Source organism: Grammomys surdaster, unplaced genomic scaffold, assembly GCF_004785775.1.
Source record: "Grammomys surdaster isolate TR1022 unplaced genomic scaffold, NIH_TR_1.0 339, whole genome shotgun sequence".
NCBI lineage: Eukaryota > Metazoa > Chordata > Mammalia > Rodentia > Muridae > Grammomys > Grammomys surdaster.
In genome coordinates, this window is record NW_021604758.1 from 107,365 (window position 1) to 127,634 (window position 20,270).

Here is a 20,270-nt window from a genome sequence, read left to right on the forward strand (position 1 = left end):
CCAGGCACAGCTAATTCTGCTCAGAGTCCTCTGGAGACACAGGGCTCACTGCTGCCCTCCTGCCTCCAGGTCAACTCCATCCTCTCTTCTGCCTACTCCAGGCTTACCCTTGAATCACAGGCTAGGGGTCCCAAGAACAACCATATTTATTTACAAAATACACACCCTCTTCTCCTAGAATGCATTACTGGGAGAGGGGGGAGTCAGGGTCTCACACACCTGAAACTCCAGGAACACCTGGAGACGTGGAACATGGAGGGGTGCTGCCTCCACATCAGACCCACTGATGGTAGACTGAAAAATCAGGGTACCATGTCTCCAGGGTCATGACCGTGTGTCCAACCGGTTCATGTATTCCTGCAAAGCCTTCAGGCGGGCATCTATTTCAGCCATGTCAGCTCCCTGGTAGTCGGAACTGTACTCTGTGAAAACAAAGGTTGGGGTGGGGACCATGAAGGGCAGTGCAGCAAGGACAAATAAACTGCCCTTGTTATCACCCCCAAAGGGTTCTAGGATAAGGGACAGGAGGGACAAATACAGGACACCCTGGGCTCACCTTTCATCGGGACCCAGCCCCCAGAGCTGGCCAAGTGTCTCTGGTGACTATTGCGTTCTCGAGTGGTAGACTTCTGGTGGCGAGAGGCAGGGAAGGGGTCAGGCAACCCCCCTTCTACTCCTATCTCCCAAGTCCCACAGGGAATTCCGAATCTGAGGATCTACAGGTTGACGCTGTATCAAGAGCCTCCTTCTGACACAAGAGCCATCCAACGGATGAACTGGAAAGCCTGAGGCACAGAGACGCTAACCAGGCTTCCTGAGTCGCCACAGAAGTGGGGCCAGGCTGGAGGATCTGGCATCATTTGAGACAAGAATATTTTCCCTTTTTTTTCTTCTGACACAAGAACTCATGTACCTCACGTGGGCCTCAAACTCACTCTGTAACCAAAGCTGATTTTAAACTTTGAATCCTCCTGCCTCCATCTCCTGAGTGCTGGTTTGACAACCCTGACAATGCTGACCATTATCCCCACTTTACATGGAACCCAGAACCTTTAGCTAGAGGGATATTCTACCAACTGAGCCACATCCTCATCCAAAACTTAAAACAACATACTGTGGCCACTAAGATTTTGCCTACTAGGGCCCCCAAACACCCTGCTTCAAGGGTCATTCTAGAGTCCCCTCTACAAGCCGGTATCCCCAGGACAGAGAATCAAAGAATATAAATGATGGCTCATCTTCCGTGGCTTAATACTACCCTCTCCATCTCCCAGCCTGGGAATGAGCCTCACCGTCTTGGACCCGCTCCAGGCTGTGGGACTGGGTGGTTTCCCTCGGCCACAGCAGCGACGACTAGAAAAAGAAGGCAATCAAGGACCACAGAGCATCTTCGGTACCTCCCTCCTGACCTACTTCGTGGTTTTAAGACCTCCAACCTCCATCACCTAATTTCCCTGAAAAAGATTGCTTCCACTCTCCCCAGGTACCCTTTCCAAAGTGTTCTTGCCCCCAGTCCAAGCATTACCTTCTGGAAATTGCCTGGGAGAAATCCTCCAGCTCGCTGCAGGAGCTGACTGACGAGCAGCGGCTGCGGAAACTGTCCACTAGGGGGAGACGAAGGGCGTGAGGCCCAGAGACCACACGGCCCGCCCACCGCCCGCAGCCCGCCACACTGCCCTCCTAGCTGGTTACCAGAGGAGCTGCGGTTCCGGGAGCGGTTAGCTGCGTCCCCTCGGCCGGTCAGAGCAGCAGCGGGCCGAGTCTGGTGAGACCATGAAACGGACGGGCCGTCCCCGCTTCCTCCACTGCCCATTCGGTTCCGCTGCTGCTGCTGCTGCCTAGAAAACGAGAGACTAGGAATGTGCGCCAACTACTGCGGGGACTGGAACCAGCCACAGCCAGGGTCGGTGGCCAGCCAGAGGTCACTTGGAGCCGTTGATATGTGAGGGTGGGAAAAAAAACGAGCAGTGCATCTGAGGGGTTAGGAGAACAAAGCGAGGTCAGGAGGGGGCGGGGCCACGAGAAGGGTCTTGAATCGCGGTGCAGGGGTAACAGGGACAAGGAAAGAGAGCACGACCAAGGGAGGAGATGGAAAGCAGAGTTAGGTGACCCGAGAGGTTAGCTCGGTACGGAAAATGGAGGAAAGGAGGTGGAGGGGGTAGATAAGTGGGAGCGCAGAGAAGAGGAGACAAGGTTTACCTACAGGTTGGTGACAGGTGGGAAGAAGTGCGGTAAGGACCCAGCACAGGTGGAAAATTGGCGCTGACTTACTTCATCCTGATCTCTCTCTGCTTCTTCTCCTTGGCTTTCACAAAGGCCGTGGGGTCAAAACGGGGCGCACGACTACCTAGACAGTGTAGGGATGCTGGCTTACAAACCGGCCCGCACCTGCCGTCCCTAGACCATTTCCCCTCCCCCACAGCAAAGGGGGGGCGGTCACTGACCTGTGGGTGAGGGCGAGGGGTGTGCCGGCCGGCCGCGACCCCGGGCCCCACGGCCGCTCTCCCGCGACGAGGAGCGAGTGGCCGCGCGACCACGAGATGTAGAGCGCTCCCGAGAGGATGAAACTCGATCCTCCCTAGCTGCAGCCGGCGCTGGCAAGGTGCGTCTCCTGGGAGCACGGAGTCCACTGTCAGCTTCGCATCCACTAGCCTACTCCCACTCTGGTGTCACAGGCACCTCCTCTGTACCCTGAGGCGCCCACATTCTATCTCCCCAAATGTTAACGCCCAGTTCACAGATACCTTTCTAAACCACACCTTCTCCAAGTCCTTTTCCAGGACCTGGCACTTCCCTACATCCTAACACCTTCGCCAGTCCCCTCCTTGAGGTCTTCCTTCCCTCACAGCTCCCTGGAAGCCCTTCCTATGCCAATCAAGGTCAGCAGTTAGCTCCCAGAGTCTTACCTCTGGGATCTCTAGGCCCTCAGGCTCCACCCTACACCCCCCACCTCCCAAAGCCATCTTCTCACTCCACCCCTCCTCTAGCCCCACCTCCCCACAGGCCACGCCTCTCACCCCCTTCTGTACAGGGCCAGCTCGCTGTTCAGTGTCTTGAGCCTTGCGCGCAGACTGCGCTCTGATGCCTTCACCTCCTCGAGCTGCGGAGGGAAACAGGGACCACCGAGGTCCAGAGCAGGCCGAGGTCCACCGCAGCGCCCCCTCCCGCATCCGCCCCCTCACCTCCTTAGCCAGACGGCGACAATCCTGGCTGCGGCGGCCAGTGGCCCGACCCCCGAGGCCACGCTCCTGCCGTAACTCCAGCTCTAGGCCCCTCACCAGCCCGCGCAACGACTCGGCCTCCTGGCGAGCTGCCCGCCCCGCCAGAGCCTCCTCTCGGGAACGGCCCAGCTGTGCCTCCAGCTCCCGCTTCTCGGACGCCAAGCGGGTCACCCTGCGAGGCGGAGAAGAGAACTGAACACTCTGAGAGTCCCTGCCCGCTGCTCCACAGATGACAATCCCCAAGGCTCCCCAAGACGAAGGAATCCACTCCCCGGGGAGGGGTCTGTCTGTTCCTGTCAACTCCCTCCGAAGCAAGAAGGATGCTGAAGCCATTTCACTTCCATCCATCCACGGGGCAGGCACATCTGCCCCAGTGACATGGTGACCTCGCTAAAAGATGCCTGCAGCAAGCCTAGCCCAACTGACTTTGTTCCCACCTCCAAGCCTTTCCCAGCCAGATCATCTTATTTGGCAGCCAAACCCAACTGATTAGGTCGCTACCCTGCTCAAAGACCCTTAAGAAAATGCCACATACATTTCCTTCCCTGCTGCTTATAAACAGCAAGAAGCGAAGGTAACCAAGTGTCCATGGACAGAGCTAGTTGAATCTCCCTGCGCATCCATAGTAAAGTGCCTCCATGAAAAGGAAGGAGAGCTGATATTCACTATTTTACACAGTGCAGGATGTATGTTCCAAGTCCTCTTTTGTAAAAAGAAATGGGAGCGGATAAAAATGATCTGAGTTTGTTCGTGTTTTTAAAAACATAAATGAAAAACTTTCGAACAGAAAAGAGGCTGCCTATGGGGAAAGGGAAGGAACAGATAAACTGGGCCTCTCCGGATGCACCCCTTGACTCTGGAACTATAAAAATACGTTATGTAGGCTCTGGCTATATTGCTCAGGCTGATCTTGAATTTCTGAGTTCAAGCAATCCTCCTGCCTCAGGAACTATCACCAGGGTTTCGGGGAAGGACAATCAACAGGCTCCAAGAAACAAAAGTACATCAAAGGAAGAATGACACTGCAGAATTATATGATGTGACTAGAATACAGGGTTTTAGCAAGTGAGATACACAGATTCAGGGCCAAAGGAATTCAGGGCTGCAAAGAAATCTAACCTTTCCTCCAAAGTCTCATTAGTGATTGCCTTGTTATTGTTCAGGATAAAGAAAATAATTGTTATTGGGGCTGAAGAGCTGGCTCAACAGTTAACAGCTTTGGCTGCTCTTTCAGAAGACCCGGGTTCATTTCCCAGCACTGTCATGGAACTCACAACTGTCTTGTAACTCCAGTTCCAGGGGATCTGACACCTTCACAGAAAGGCATGCCGGCAAAACACCAATGCTCATAAGATAAAAATAATCATTTAAAAAACTGTTACTCTCCTTGGAAACTATGATTTTTCTGCATCTCAAAAAAATGGGTGTAAAGTCAAGGAAAAAGTAAAGACAGTATATTCTTTTTCTAAGACTGTACTTGCCTTCTGGCTCTTTCTACTAAAAAAAATTATAAATGTAACAACAGATCATGTTAACATTACCTCCTGATAAAATAAATAAAATATATTGGAAAAATAGTGGTAGAGCCCCTGCCTAGAATCCCCCAGGGAGGGGCTGGGGGCGTGGCTCAGTGGTAGAGCCCCTGCCTAGAATCCCCCAGTGAGGGGCTGCTGGCGTGGCTCAGTGATAGATCCCCTACCTAGATCCCCCAGTATGGGTATAGATCAGTCAGTGGTGGAACACTCGCCTAACATGCACAAGGTCTGGGTCCTATGTCTGGGACTTAAAAAACAAAAGAAAAGATTCCTGGGGCTCTTCCAAAAGGATATAGAACCCAACAAGAACAGGTCCACCTGGGCAAAGACAACACCAACATGAAATCAAAATCCACTGCAAGGGATGTGTTAGGTCACATCTATGAGCTGGATACTGCCTCCCTGCACCCCCTGCAACATGCCCAAAGATATCCAGGTCTTCTCCTGGAACCTGGGAACATTCCACTATTTGGCAACAAGTGACTTTTATAGATCTGATATGAATGGTGAGAGGAAAGGACTCTCCTGAATTACCAGGGCAGATCACCACCTGAGATTAGATACAGAAGAGGGGAGGGGAATGTGACCACAGAGGCTCAGACCAGAGTGCTAGGACCTAAGCCAAAGAACAGCTCCCAGGTGTTGGAGAGGCAAGAAAGGTATTCCCCCAAGGGCCTACGGGAGGATGGCCCACTGATGCCTGCGCTGCAGCCCAGTGAACACCATTTCAGACACCTGCCTCCAGAGGGAGACAGAATACACTTGCAGTGGTTTTTCATTTGGTTTTATTTTTATTGCGTTTATTTGTGTGTATGCACAAGACACACCCACGTGTCCGAGCGTTCATGCGGAACAGAGGGCAATGAGTGGGAATTGGTTCTCCCCGTCTACCACGTGGGTCCCAGAGACTGAACTCAAAGTAGCAGGCTTAATGGCAAGCACCTTTACAGGAATAGCTATCTCACTGACCCAGTCCAATGTTTTGTTTTTGTTGTTGTTGTTGTTGTTGTTCGTTGGTTTGGGGGTTTTTTGGTTTGTTTTGTTGTTGGTGTTGTTTTGCATTGTCTTTCAAAATAGGGTTTCTCTGTGTAGCCCTGGCTGTCCTGAACTCTCTGTAGACCAAGCTGGCCTAGAACTCACGGAGATCCATCGCCTGCCTCTGCATCCACAGTACTAAAATTAAAGGTATGTGTGCCACCATGACCAGCAACCTACTCCAGTGTTTTAAGCTACCTGTCTGTGGAGAATGGAAGCCAACTCTATGTTCTGTCAGAGATGAGCAAAAGGACTCAACGGTGATCTCTCCTAGGGAAACACACCTCAGGGACATGCTTCTTTACTCCAGCCAACAAGAATGAGAGACTCAAACTTAGATCATCCCCTAATAAGACATCAGTCTAGCCAACAGCCTCAAGAAGTGACAAAATGTGGCGGCCCAGTACACCTCTGATCACAGCACTTGGGAGGCAGAGGCAGGTGGGCCTCTGAGTTCAAGGACAGCCTGGTTTACAGAGCAAGTTCCAGACCAGCCAGGGCTACACAGAGAGACCCTGTCTCGTACAAGGCCAGAAGGAGGGGAACGAGAGAAGAGCAAAACATGGTGGACACCTATAATCTCAGTACTTGGGAGGCAGAGTCAGGGATAGCCTTGCCTAACTAGCAAACACATAAAAATAGTTTTTAAAGTAGGTATGTATACACACACACACACACACACACACACACACACATGTGCACACACACACATACACACGTGTGCACATATACAATGCACACACATTGGGCAAGGCAGACCTGTAACCCCCATTCTCCACCATTCTCTTCCTACCAGCCTCTGTAGAATGGGCACTTGTCAACGTGACCCTTCTACCTTCTGCCTGGATGACCCCCCGTGTGGGGCAGCTTCCTCCTGAGAAGTTCCTTGTGGGGAGGTGGTAACACACGCACTCAGAGCAGAGGGAACAGAGCCAACAGATCAAGGTAAGCCTCGTCTGTGTAGCAAGCCTTGGGTTCCAAGAGAAAGAGGAACTGGCAGAGTCAGAACAGGACAGCGGGGGACACCACCAGCTCAGAGACTTCAAGGTGCCCTCTCCAGTACTGTGGATGGGCAGAGGTCATAACCTTGTAGCCAATTTGGGAGGTGCATACAGGTGTGGCCGGAGGGAGGATGAGGCCCCAGCCTCCCACTGTGTCCTTCCTCCACCTCACCTCTGATCAGCAGCACCCATGGGGCCTGCTACCCTGCACATCCCCACCCTCAAGAGAAGGCCATTCCTCTCTGGCAGCATTTGCCACTCAGTCTGGCCTAGCACCTATGTGCCAACAGTGCCATAATTCTGGCTGCATCCGAGGCATAGCCTGGCCATATAATTTGCTGTGTGTCCTGTGAAAGTCCCCTAGCATCTCTGAACATGGTGATGACAGCAATGTCTGTCTCATAGGGCTCCTGTGAGGATAGCCACTTTCTGAATTCCATGGATGCACACATGTGCACAAATCCTCACACAGACACATAATAACATACATACATCCTACAAAGAATCATACAGGGACAGAACCGTGCCTTGGTTAGCTAACACACATGATGCTCTGGGTTGGAACCCAACGCTACATTAACCAGGCCAATCAGGAATTCAAAGTCATCCTTGACTACAGAGAGCTTGAGGCCAGTCTTGAATACCTAAGACCTTGTCTCTAAAGAAAGAAAAAGGGGGACCCGCAAGATGGCTCAGTGTGCTTGCTGGTCCGTGATGCATGCCTGGTGACCTGAATTTGACCCCTGGAAGCCATGTAAATACAGGAGAAAACTGACTCCATACACATCCATGGTATGTGTACCCCAAAACATACATCATGCACATCATACACAATGGACAGACTTCTTTTAACGTCACTAGTCCTCCTTAAAGAACTGGCCATTCCCAGGTGGAGACCGAACCCTTGCCTGGAGATGACAGAACGCAGCAGGAGTCGGTAAGTGTGGCGGAAGCCTCCAATCTCTTCCTGCTCTCACCACTGTCCCACCGGCCCGGAGGACTCTGCACATGCTGCCTCCTCAACTTAGCACAGTCTTCCTAACTCCTCACCTAACGCACCTCAAGACCTAACAGGTCCTGGTCACAGCTTCCTCTGTGCCCCCCCCCCATCTAACAACATGTTCACGTGGTTATTGTTAACATCCATTCCCACTGGGCTAGGTACCCCAGGCAGAGAGCCAGGCAACACCAAGAGGTCACGGTGAAGGCTATTCAGCCCACCCTTCCAGCCCGGCTTACGTCACCTTTGCTGATGATGCTTCTGCTTCCATACCTCTTTCTGGGACCCCCCCCCCTTCCTGCTCCCCATATGCTGAATCTTCATCTGCACATCTCCCTTACTGGCCTAGGGGCCCAGGAAGACAGAGCCAGGGCTGTCAATCCGTGCTGAATCCCCAGCACCCAACAAAAGGCAGAGAGAGACAGGGCTCAGAAGGAAGAGGGCCAGTGTTCCCAAGGAAACAGATGATGGGCAGTGCCTGTCCCGTCCACCACACCCCAATCCACCACACACACCCCAGACTCACTGCTCCCTCAGGTGCCAGATCTCTGTCTCCCGAGCATCCTGGCCGTCATTTAGCCCCCGAAGGCGACCCAACTCCTCCTTCAGTGAGCGGATGATGCCCTGCAGGACCACCGGGTCAGGCTTGCCCTGGTACGGGAGGGGCAGCGGGTAGTGAATCCTGAGAGAGGGGATCAGAACCGTGGCATCTCAGAGGCCAAGATCCACTCACCCGAAAGCACAGGTCTGTGAGTCAAAAAACACAAGCATTCGCAGTCCCCGAGAGCTTGTATTCTTGGTGTTTTGTTTTGAAGGTTTTGCTTGTTTGGGTTCCTGAGACACAGTCTGTGTAACCCTGGCTGTCCTGGAACTCTACATAGACCAGGCTGGCCTCAGACTTAAGAGATCTACCAGCCTCTTCCTCCTGAGTGCTGGGAAAGTGGTTGATTCTAGGTTCTTTGTCCCACACACCATTGTACCAAGTCATTTAAGCTCTGGTGCCTCTGAGCTTCTGCCTCCAGGATTCTGAGGACACCTGGCTGGACAGTGCTGCCTGACTGTCCTGTCATGCCTGCAGGGAAGGCACTGTCACATGATCTCTACAGGAAGAGCTATCTTCAAACACAGGACAACCCAGCCTCTCCCAAGAAGACACTAGCTGGCCTGAGCTGAGTCAGCCCTGAGCCAGGGCAATGTCAGGATGCCCTCAGGTGGGGCCCCACGATGCAGACCCTATGGGATTGCCAACTTCCCAGTCACTAGCCCAGGCACCAGGACGCACAGACCCTGTTGCCCAGCTGCTCAAGAACCATTCCTGGCTAGGTGTGCTTGCTCCAGCCTGTAATCCAAGCTCTCAGGAGGCTGAAGCTGGAGGAATGCCATGAGTTTGAGGCCAAGCTGGGCTACATAGCAAGAATCTCTCTTCAAAAATAAAGATGGGAATAAATAAATAAATAAATAAATACATACATACATAAATAAATAAAGGTAGGAGGCACAGAATGACTGGAGAGATAGCTCAATGTTTAAAATACTTGCTGTTCTTGCAGAGGACCCAAGTTCCACTCCCAGCACCCACAACTTAACTCTAGTCCCAGAAGATGTAATATCCTCTTCTGGCCTCTGCAGGTACTACGAGCTGGTGGTATACAGACATATGTACAGGCAAAACATCCATACACATAAAATAAGGATTTTTAAAACTTTTTAAAGGGAAGGGGCTTGAGAGATGGCTCAGCAGTCATGAGCACTGGCTGCTCTTACAGAGGTCTGGGTCCAGTTCCCAGGATACGACCACCTCTAAGCCAACTGTGAGTAGTCTGCCGAGGGCTTATACAGCCCTGTCCCTTCTTCAAATACACAAAGAACAAAACAGAAAGATTTCCCGTCCCTAACAGGAATCTGAGCTGCAATTTGGGTAGCTGTGTGGTAAATGATTGTGTTTAAAGCACTTGAGGATGTAGCTGGGGCAGAGAGCACTTGCCTACCATGTGCAAGGCATGTTCAACTGCATATCCTAAGGAAACAGCACTGACCATTCTGTCACCTGCGGCCAGTCACAACAGTAAAATGACACAAAGCCCACAGACTCTGCAGGTGAAGTAAAATCATTCCCACCCCTGCTGCCAATCCGGGCCCTGAGCCAGCCCCGGTGCCCACCTGTCAAACTCCACGGAATAGATGAGGATGAGGTAGCGCTTGGAGTTCAGCTGGGCCGACCTGGAGGCCAAGGCACCCGGGCGGCCCCCTAGCTTGCGGCTGCGCAGAGACTCCAGGTCTGTGTAAGTGAGCAGGTCCAGGGTGACAGACTCACTGCTCTGTGGGAGAGGAAGAGGAGGAGGAGGAGAGATGCCAAGGACATTCATAGCCACCCTGGGACCACAGCCACCCTCCCAGACACTGTGCCAGGTCCCAGGGGGCCTGAGCTTCCTGACAAGGAGGCTGGTGGGCATGACACTGACCAGTGACAGGCAGGCAGACCTGACTGGAGGGATACACTGGAGAGAACCTAAGTACCAAAGCACCTCACACCTGCGAGTCTGTAGAGCTCTCAGACACATGCAGGGTCACAAGGCCAACCGTTTTCCTAAGAGAAACAACACATGCCCTTCCTGCTGTGCACAGCCACATGAACGAATACAAAGTATTGGTGAGTACTGACCCCTTAGCAGAAATTCAGCCAAAGCCCAGGCATGGTGCACATGCCTGTCTTCTCAGCACTGGGGCAGTGGAGGTATGAGGATCAAGAAGGGGTTCAAGGCTATCCTCAGCCACATAGCAAGTTTAAGGCCAGCCTGAGCTACATGAAATGAGAGAAAGGAAAGGGAAAGAAAAAGGCAAGAAAAAAAGAAAAAAGGAAGGAGGAATAGAGAGAAGGGGGTTGGGAAGAAGGGAATCAAGCCAGTGGCAGCAATGGATGAAATGGGCCAATATTCAGGTTTTCTAAGTAAGTCACGAATAGCCACTTCCCACACAGCATTATGGCACAGTACAGATGACACACCCACGGAAAGGGCAAGACTCATCAGTAGGGTTTTGTGTGGTTTGGGGTTGAGGTGTTTTCTAGTTTGGGGGAGATGGGGTCACATGTAACCCAGGCTGGCCTTGAACTCACTTTGTAGCTAAGGATGGCCTTCTGATCCTCCTGCCTCTACCTTCCCTGGGCTGAGATGACATGCAATAAAAGCCACCCGATAAGGCGGCCAATGGCCCCGGCAACTAACTTCCCAGAAGCTATACCTGTGCACATTAGCATGTCAGTGCAGGCAAGCACTCCACACCAACATAGTCAGGGGACTGGAGGGATGATGGCTCAAAGGTTAAGAGTTGTGCTGTGCTTCTGCAGGACCCGAGTTCGAGTCCCAGCACCCACATCAGGCCGTTTACTGACTGTTATTTAGACTATTGTAAGCCACCCTGTGTGGGTGCTGGGGATCAACCTGTGCTCTTTGCAAGAGCAAGAAGTTCTCTTAACCATTGAGCCACTTCTCCAAAATACTGTGGCTGGGGCTAAGCATGCTGACCTGTCATGCACAAAGCCCTGGGTTCCAGCCTAGCACCATATAAGCCACCAGCACCACATACACAAGGCCACAATGCTGCCTTGACCTGTATTCCAGGTACCAGAAGACAGAAGCAAGAAGATGAGGAATTCAGGGACATCCCTGGCTACACGGTAAGCTCAGGGAGTTCTAGGGCAGCCTGGACTACACGGCATGAGACAATGTCTCAAAAAAAAAAAGGTTCAGAATTTAAAAAAAAAAAAAATTTATGAACTCCCTAAAAATGTACACCTGCAAGAACAAACAGTACTTCTAACATAAACTTTATTGCATATTTTATTTAATAGTATTAGCGTGTGTGTCCTGCATGCATGTATGCAAGTGTATGCTTGCATTCTTGTGCTACATGTGGAAGTCAGAGAACAACTTCCAGTATTCTGTTCTGTCCCTCCACCAGGTGGAACTCAGATCAACAAGCTGCACCTTTTCACCTACTAGGGCAGCTCGCCAGCCTTCACCAATATCTTAACAAGAACATCAACCGTTGAGTGGCTTTTCCTCTCTGCCTTACATTTCCCTGGGACCTGAATCTATTTTTCTTTTCTTTTTTGGTTTTAGCCTTTATTTTACTTTTAATTCTGGGAGGGGTATGTACGTGTGCATGCAAGTGCCCTCAGAGGTCAGAAGACAGGAGTTACAGGCAGTTGTGAGCTGCCTGAGGTGCATGCTGGGAACTGAACCCCAGTTCTCCGGAAGAGCAGCCAGTGCTCTTACCTGCCATCGCCCCAGCTCCCCTTGTTTTATCATTTTGAGACAGGGTCTCTCGCATTCCAGGCTGGCCTCCATCTCACTAGTAGGCAAGGGAAACCCTGAACCTCTCATCCTCTAACCATCACCACTTAAAGTCTGGGATGACAGGCATCCATCACCATAGCAGATCATGAGGTGCTGGTGAGCCAACCAGAGGCTTTAGCATGCTAAGTGAACACTCTACCATGGAGTCACACCCTCAGCAATACTTTTTTTTTTTTTTTTTTTTTTTTTTTTGTGAGGGTAACTGTCACCAGAATCAGACCCACTGGCACATGCAAAAGAAGCTCTGAATGCAGAGCATCCTGCATACATCAGGTAACCATGCACAGTCTCACACCCCAAATTCTGGGTAACAGAAACCTCCCGTCCCTGAAGCTGGTCCTTACCTGGGTGAGGGCTGACTCCAGCATGTTACAGAAGATGCTGAACTGTTTAAAGTTCCCCGTCTTATGAGTCAAGTCTTCAATGACTGAGTGGAAAGAAACGTTCCTCCTGAAGTCTGACCACTTGCCCAGCCCAGAGGCAATATGCTCAAGTTCTCCAGCTCTGCCCAGCCCCTATTGCTTCTTTAAGAGCACAACCGGGCTCAGCCTCAGCTTTGGGAAGAAGCTGGCTTCAGGGGGAAGGGAGGGGAGCCCACCCCAGCAGGCACACTCACAGTTGGCATCAAACTCTCCACGCCACTGGTCAGCTGTCATCCGGTCCTCCACCTCCAGCTCCAGTACCTGCCCAGAAACCACCACCCGCACAGCATGCTCCACACCCCGAAAGATGTAGTCCACCTGCAGGCCAGCTGGCTGGTCCATGGCCAGGGTCCCTGAAAATGGGGACAAGACAGACCTAGAGGCACTCCTGGTGTCTACAGACGCCAAAAGACAGTGTTGCCTCCAGAACTGGAGTTATAGACAGTTGTGAGCTGCCATGCAGTTGCTGGGAATTGAATCAGGTCCTCAGGAAAAGCAGCCAGCGCTCTTACCCACTGAGCCCAGCCAGTACCTCAACTTTGGTCTTTCGAGACTTGGCTTCACTCGGGCTCAGAACTTAGGCTTCTCCTCTCTCAGCCTCCCACTGCTGGCATGGCCACACCCAGCACAGTTCTCTGTGCTTTATATGCTGTTACCCAGTTTAATCCTCATTAACAGCTCTGGTAGGAAGGCATCATTTTTAAAACTCATCTTTCAGACAAGAAATGAGGCACAGAACAGTGACCTCATTCTCCTAAGATGAACGGTAGATCCAGAAACTGACTCTCCGCTCTGCATGACGGGACACACCAGCTATCCCAGCACTCTCAGAGGCAGAAAATGTTGCGAAAAGTTTGAGGCCAGCCTGGGTTGCATAAAAAGATCTCAAAATAGAAATCCTATCCCCCAAACAAAAGGCAGCAACACCACAAAGCTCCAACTTTGGGATTTTAGTGGTAGTGGTGGTGGCTTTGGCGTCACTGTTATTGTTTGGTTTGGTTTGGTTTGGTTTGGTTTTGATACAGGTTTAAAAAACTACACACAGCCATGTTGGCTTGGGACTCTGGTTTCTGGAACGTTTTTTAATGGAGGGCTTCATAAAATCTGGAAGCCCATAGCAATTATGCTTCCACTTTCTAGAAGTGCTGAAGCTTGGAGTATTGATCTCTGGCTCCGCCCAGAGACCTCAGCCCCACAGAGCGGTCAACTGCAGCATCTGCCACCACAGCACACAGCAGGACGACGGTTTACTAGAGCATTGAAGGTGGAACTCCTGGGGAGCTGTGCTCAAGGTATCTCCTCCCTCATCCCCATTGTCAAACTGACCTTGTCCTCCACCCTGCACCACCTGGGTCACACAGCTCAGCCCAGCATCCGGTGCCCACTCCCACCGCCTAGATCCCAGACACTCACCCTCTGAATAACAGGCCTAAACTCCACTCTCCTCAGTGCATACCTACACTCCCTCCCCTCACCTCTTAGAGGCTTGGAAACTGTCCCTTAGCTCTCGCCAGGCAAGAATTCTACAAACCAGGCCTACACTCTGGCCAGCTCCCTCCTTAGCCCCAACTCCCAGCGCACTCCTCGCCTCCTCCTCCTGGCAGACCCCCACTTCCTGCCCCTTGTGCTGCCGTGCATGGTGGCAGCCAGCCCCTCCCTCTGCACCGATCCCTACTTCATTCCATTCTCCCAGTCTGAGGCGAGGGGGAACCAGCACATTGCTTCTTACCATCGCCCTCCACATTCTCCTAGGACCCCGCCCCCTGAATGTTCTGTCTGAATTGTCATGCCCCCTTTGATTCTGCTTCAATTCTGCCCACACATTCAAAGTTCTAGCCCACGCACACATCACTTTCTGCCTGTGTTCCATTTCCCCGTATTTTACCTGAATTCTGCCCAAACTGTACCTAACGCCTGCCCCTGACCCCCAGGCACACACACTTCCCGCCTCTCTTCCCCTGGGCAGCCCTCCCCACCTTTGGGACTATCCAGACCCAGTCCTTCTCACTCCTTTGAGACTCCCTCCCTCTACCTGCTCACACCATATTTGCTAAAGGACCTGAAGTTCATCCTGGCCGCTGACATCCAGCCTGCCCGTCTCTCCGGGCTCCTTTTCTAATCCCACTCTGACCAGCATCCTTGGGGAGGGGAATGTTGGGGGGGTCCCACCCTTGCCAGGCCTTGACATTACACCCCAACACTACAGGCACATGGGATACCCCTTCACCCACTTCTGCCACAGCCTCTTGGGGTTGCTCTCACACAAGCTAACAGTCTCCCAGCCTCCAGCCCGTTCCTCGCCATTTTTCACTAAGGGAATCTCAAGTTCTTGCCCAGGGCTCCAGGTCACTGCTCTCCTCCCAAAACTGTGCTCCAAAATTTCAGTAGAAGAGAGAACCCTGAAGCACCCTGGGCTTGTCATACCACTGCACCCCACCATCTCCATGGGCAAATCACTGTCCACAGCCCACCCTAGGCTGTTTGCCCACAAACTTTATGCCCCCGCCCATCTCTAGCCTTACTGGGTTCTCACAAGAATGTCACACAGCGTGCCACATAGCCTGACCTCCACCCCACTCTGCACTGTTCTCCCCAACTCTGGATGAATATGAGCTGGCTTGAGCTCGCTCCACCTTCACCCTGTTCTTCCCCAACATATAATGAAGCCTTCCGCTGACCCCCAGGAGACATAACAATGAAAGCCAGTCAGGCCACTGAACATGGTTTCTCTGCCTTCTGCTAAAGTCAAGTGCAGGACACCCCACAATCTAGACCACTACAGTGTACCCTGCAGCTTCCCAGCACACCCAGGGTGTCCCCAAAACACACCACCTCAGTGTCTCATCCTAATCCTACTACTCTGGTAGACATTACAATCATCTCCCCATTTTACAGACCATGAAACTAAGGCTCCTACAGTTAGGAACAGCAGCCATCTCCTACTCGCTACCCAGCTATGCTTCCCTCCCAAGGTTCTTCAAGCACTGACTCACAGCCTTTGACGCAAGCATGGCATACACCTTGCAATCAGTGCTGCAGGCTGGGAACTCACAGGTTCAGATCAAAGCTCCTCACTCCCCCCACCACCACACCCCCAGTAAGTGCCATGGGTAAGGTACTTGCCATTTTGTAGTAAAGTGAAGAGAAGATATTACATAAAATTTGAGACAAGAGCACTGACCTTGTAAACTGTCATGAGGACTGAGTTAGTCAGTGCATAAGGTACCTGACACTTCCCCTTACCGCCCACTCTTAGCTGACAGCCCAGAGGCCACATAAACTTTATCCCCAAAGCCTGCAAGCTTGGCTCAGCAGAAGACAGCCAGCTTGCCTAGAATCCACAAGTAAGAGACTGGGGTCACTGCTCAGTCATACAGCACTTTACCACCTTGTACAAGGCTCCAGTCCCTTGAATATAAATAAATAAACTGTTCTAATTGTTGTTTTTCCTGTCTCTTCAGTACCTTGGCCTGGCAGAGATCTTTTTGCCAACCTATGGGGGAACGCCAAGGATCATGTCTTGGCACTAGGAAGACATGCAAGGTCATTCCTGATACTCTCCAGTCTCAGCTCCAAGGCCCCTAGGGGCACTACAATGTGTCTAGTTTATTGCTAGCTGACTCCATTTGCAGGAAGGAGCCCCTCCCAGCTCGCTACTCCATCTTCCAGAGGAGACCAGAGGAAGGGTAGTTAACTCTAGCATAGTAACTTTCTACCTATGTGTTCTTCAGGAGCCCAACACTAGTAGACAGATCTGAGAATTCAAAGGAATAAACAAAGGATGTAGTGGCTCTGAAAGAGACAAAGTAAAGCCAGGTATGACTAGACAAGCTGCCAACAAGGCCTCGGACTGAGACTCTTGGCAAGAATGGGGAAATCACTCATACGTCTGGGGAAGCCAATCCAAGAGGAAGGGGAAACAGCAGTATGAAGCATGTACTTGCTATGTCTGAAAGACACCAAGACCTTCATGGTCCCAATAGTGCAAGCAAGGCATTTCCAAAGATGTGGGTTTGTGGAGAGGGAAGACAGACCTCTGACTCCCTGGAGATCCTGTGAGCAGGTAGGGCCTAGGGAACAGCAGGTAGGATGCAGGAGGGGTTAACAAAGGAACACAGGACTTGACTTTTTACTGGCTTGCAAAGAGGTCTCATGGAACCCAGGCTTGGCTTGAATTCCTGATTCTTCTGCCTCCACTTCCCAAATTCTGGGGTTACAGGTGCTCATCACCACACCTGGCTTTCACAGAACTGGGGATCAAAGCCAGAGCTTCAGGCAAGCTAAGAAAGTGCTCTCCCAACTGTGTAGGACCTCCTGCCATCCACCCTCACCCTGACTTTTGTGAGATAGTCTCACCGTGTGTGTGTGTGTGTGTGTGTGTGTGTGTGTGTGTACACACTTTTCTAAATGGGAGGGAAGGGAAGGAAGGATGAAGAACCAGGCCCTAAGTACCTGAGAGAAGGGTCTGACAGGCTGAATGGGGACAACGAAAAATCGTTTGGGGGCAACTGCATGTCAGATGGACTTTCAAGCAAAGAAGAGTTGGCCTTTGGATATAGCACAGTAAGTTCAGGGCAGAGATGGATACTGGAAAGAGACATCTGGGAGTCACTACTGGGTTAATAGGGTGACAGAAGTGGTATAGAAAAAGTGATTCCACAGAACATGAAATGTGGGCATGAAAGGATTAAAGAACTCGCTCAGAGCCATAATTATTTTAGTAGTGGGTTCCAGAATCAATGCCAGGGCTCAAACTTGGCCAAACAGATACCAGAGCCCACACTCTCTTCTCTTGGTTTGTTTCATTTTGAGATGAGGTCTCCCCATGTAGGGAAAGCAAGCCTCAGACTCATTCTGTAGCCCAGATTGACCTCAAAGTGCCAGTCCTTCCACCTCAGCTCCCTCGTCCTGGGACACCAAGTGTGCACCACGGAAGGGTTTGTTATGATGTTTCAGGGTCCACTCAGAGGGGCTGTCCAGATGACTCAATGGGTAAAACTTCCTGCTGTGCAAACCCAAAGAGCTGAGCTTGACCCCTACCTAGGACCCACAGAAAGGGAAGGAGAGATCCGACTCCAGGGTTGTCCTTTGACCTCCACAGCCATGTGGCTGGTCTTTGCTACTTTGTGGGTTCTTCTTCTCCCCACTTTATCACTCAGTTTCACCCCCTAACACTAGATAGGAGAGAAACAAGGATAGAGGGGAGAGAGGAATTAGGAAAATCCCAGAATCTAATTTCTTTCCTTTTGTTTCTTCTTTGACCTCAGCTACTAACAAACTACAACCAACCTTCCAAAATGACCAACAACCCCCACACACACACACACAAACACACGCAGACACACATACTTCTTGGGGGCCCTAGTATTTATATGCTCTCTAAAAATTCCCAGAATTCCAAACGTCACATAATCGAAAACATTATCAGCTGCTGGCAAACCCGTTTTTCTGCTAGAGCAAGAGGCAAATCATAGTAAGCTGTGGATGATCCAAAACTGGTACACCTGGGATTAAAACAAAAACATACTCATAGTATTTCTGTGCTTTTTAAAGGAACCAAAATTCCAAAACTGTCACTACACACCCATCCTGTGAGATGAATCTCCCCCATCACACACTTGTGCAAACACACAATAATTTCTATGCAAAGACAAAGTGAGACACTGTCTCAAAAACAAAACATAAAATTCATCCTTGAGCTCAGCGGTAGTGGCAGAACCACTGACTAACATGCCTAAGTTTGTTAATCTAGCACTGCAAAGAAAGCGGGGAAGATTTAAAAGTGGTTTCACGTAAAATAACTTGTTCAGAGTGTGCACACAGTAAACTGTACGCCTCTTGTCCATAGGGTAGGAACACACCCTCAACCCTGGAGCCTCAACCCTGGAGAACTCCTGCCCTGACTTCTCCTTCCCCCATCCTTCAAACCAACTCAAGTTCAGAACTCACGGCATCTCGGGGACAACCCCCCCCGCACTCCGCGGGGTGTAAAAGATACAAAATAAAGCTCTACCTCACAAGCTCTAGTGCAGTATTCGGTAAGGGACCTCTAAGTTCTAACCGCGTATCTCGCGAGCGACAACATGGCGCATTAAAGACCCTGTGAAATCTCCAGCTTGCATAGGTTCTGGCGTCCACCTGCGTGAAGGGAATCTGTGCTCCGGAGACGCCCCACTGCCCGCGCCTGAGCCCGCGCCTGGAGCCCGCGCCCGGAGCCCGCGCCCGCACCAGCACCCGTGTACTCGCTGTTCACCTCCACGGATTCCCTCTTCACGAGCGGTTCAACCGCCGAAGTTTTATCTCCGCCCACATCCGGGCTTCTCACTTCTGATTGGTGGGGACTTACCGGCAGCCACGTTTCCATAAGTCAAAAGTGACGCCCGTCACTCTGTCCCGCCTCCCATAGGAGAACCCGCCTTCGGAAGTTTGCAATTGGTCTATTTGCAAGAGGCGTTCCTAACACGTGTAAGGAGATTTCCAAGGCGTAGGTTCTTTTTCCAATGATTACTGGGTAGACATGCTGCCAATCATAAGAAAAAGGTGGTCCCTTGGAGTAGAAGGAGGGAGGATCCCGGAAATAGCATTTTAACTCCGCCTACCACGCCCCCCCCCACGGCAAGACAGGCCGCGCCCACAGAGAAGGGAGGGGCAGGAGAGAGTGTGGTACATGCTCAGAGGAGGGTCCTGGCCTCCAAGTCAGGAAGCTTCGAGGATATTCTCAAGTATAAAGACAGGTCCAGGTTACTCAGAGGTCAGCGTATACCTAAGTATACCCTGATCACTTTGCTAGACTTGGCTTTGTCAAGGCGTGCATGACAAAACCTCAAATGGCCCAAGCTGGTCTCCAACACCCTATACATCCTTTAACTCCTAATCCTCCTGCCTCCACCTCCCCAGTACTGGGATTACGGGAGTTGTACCACCGTGCCTGGCATGGCATTGGCTTTATTAAAGCCCAAACAACACAGCAAAGTAAGCGTTATTGTTTAATAGTTTTAGCTTTATTTATATGTATAAGTTTTATGTCTGAGTGTGTGCACGAGTGTGCCTAGTACCTGCAGAGGTCAGAAGGCGGCCTCGGACTGTAGTTACAGATGGTTGTGAAGCACCTTATGAATGCTGGAAACTGAGCTCCAGGTCCTCTAGAAGAGCAGCCAGAGCTCTTTTTCTTTCTTTTCTTTCTCCCCAACCTCCTGAAGTTGTTTGTGACAGATAGCTCACTCTATAGTGTTGGCTAGCCTGAATTTCGCTATATAGATCAGGCTAGCCTCAAACTCACAGAGATCCCCCTACCTCCTGAGTTCTGGGGTTAAAGGCACATACACCATCGCATCAGGCTAGAGTAGTTTACCTGTTTATTTGACTATACTTTCTTCATTTGTGTGGGCGTGTGTGAGTGTGTGTGTGTGTGTGTGTGTGTGTGTTAGGGTGCATGTGCTGCAAACACAGCATCTGTAACCCTATTCCTAACAAAAGAAAGGATACCAGGTTTTCACTGGCCAGCCTGCCTAGCCACTCAGTGAGCTCCTGGTTCAATGAGAGAGCCTGTTCTCAAAATTTAAAGTGTGGAGACCCTGAGGAAGACATGCAATATTCACCTCTGGTCTATGCGCAGACAGACAAAGGCTCAGTGGTAAAGCATCTACCTAGAATCCCCCAGTGAGGGGCTGGGGGCGTGGCTCAGTGGTAGAGCCCCTG

General features: G+C 51.2%; 1 protein-coding gene across 6 annotated transcripts; it reads right to left on the reverse strand.

Moving 5' to 3' along the window:
- Positions 1–128: 128 nt before the first annotated feature.
- Positions 129–18,863, reverse strand: Ccdc61 (coiled-coil domain containing 61). 6 transcript variants are annotated; one of them, XM_028778656.1, is made up of 14 exons: positions 18,826–18,863; positions 12,767–12,925; positions 12,495–12,577; positions 9,953–10,110; positions 8,319–8,474; positions 3,183–3,393; positions 3,018–3,100; positions 2,445–2,611; positions 2,272–2,347; positions 1,693–1,838; positions 1,526–1,604; positions 1,293–1,353; positions 557–629; positions 129–422 (listed from the first exon to the last, which is right to left on the reverse strand). In XM_028778656.1, the coding sequence occupies exons 2-14, from the start codon at positions 12,912–12,914 to the stop codon at positions 325–327; spliced, it is 1,539 nt and encodes a 512-aa protein (XP_028634489.1). In that variant the 5' UTR covers positions 12,915–12,925; positions 18,826–18,863; the 3' UTR covers positions 129–324. The 6 variants fall into 6 exon arrangements, with proteins under 6 accessions (XP_028634489.1, XP_028634490.1, XP_028634486.1 ...); XM_028778657.1 differs by lacking the exon at positions 18,826–18,863 and adding an exon at positions 18,711–18,734; XM_028778653.1 differs by lacking the exon at positions 18,826–18,863 and adding an exon at positions 18,586–18,696 and having other exon boundaries at positions 12,767–18,076.
- Positions 18,864–20,270: the final 1,407 nt, after the last annotated feature.

Bases quoted from the DNA above. Each gene is read 5' to 3' on its own strand.
- Ccdc61 (XM_028778652.1), bottom strand. From the start codon at position 18,664: ATGCGCCATGTTGTCGCTCGCGAGATACGCG. The intron at 10,111-12,494 runs GTAAGGACCAGC...CCTCTCCCACAG, and splicing joins TGGAGTCAGCCCTCACCCAG to AGCAGTGAGTCTGTCACCCT. The intron at 1,605-1,692 runs GTAACCAGCTAG...GTCTCCCCCTAG, and splicing joins CCGGAACCGCAGCTCCTCTG to TGGACAGTTTCCGCAGCCGC.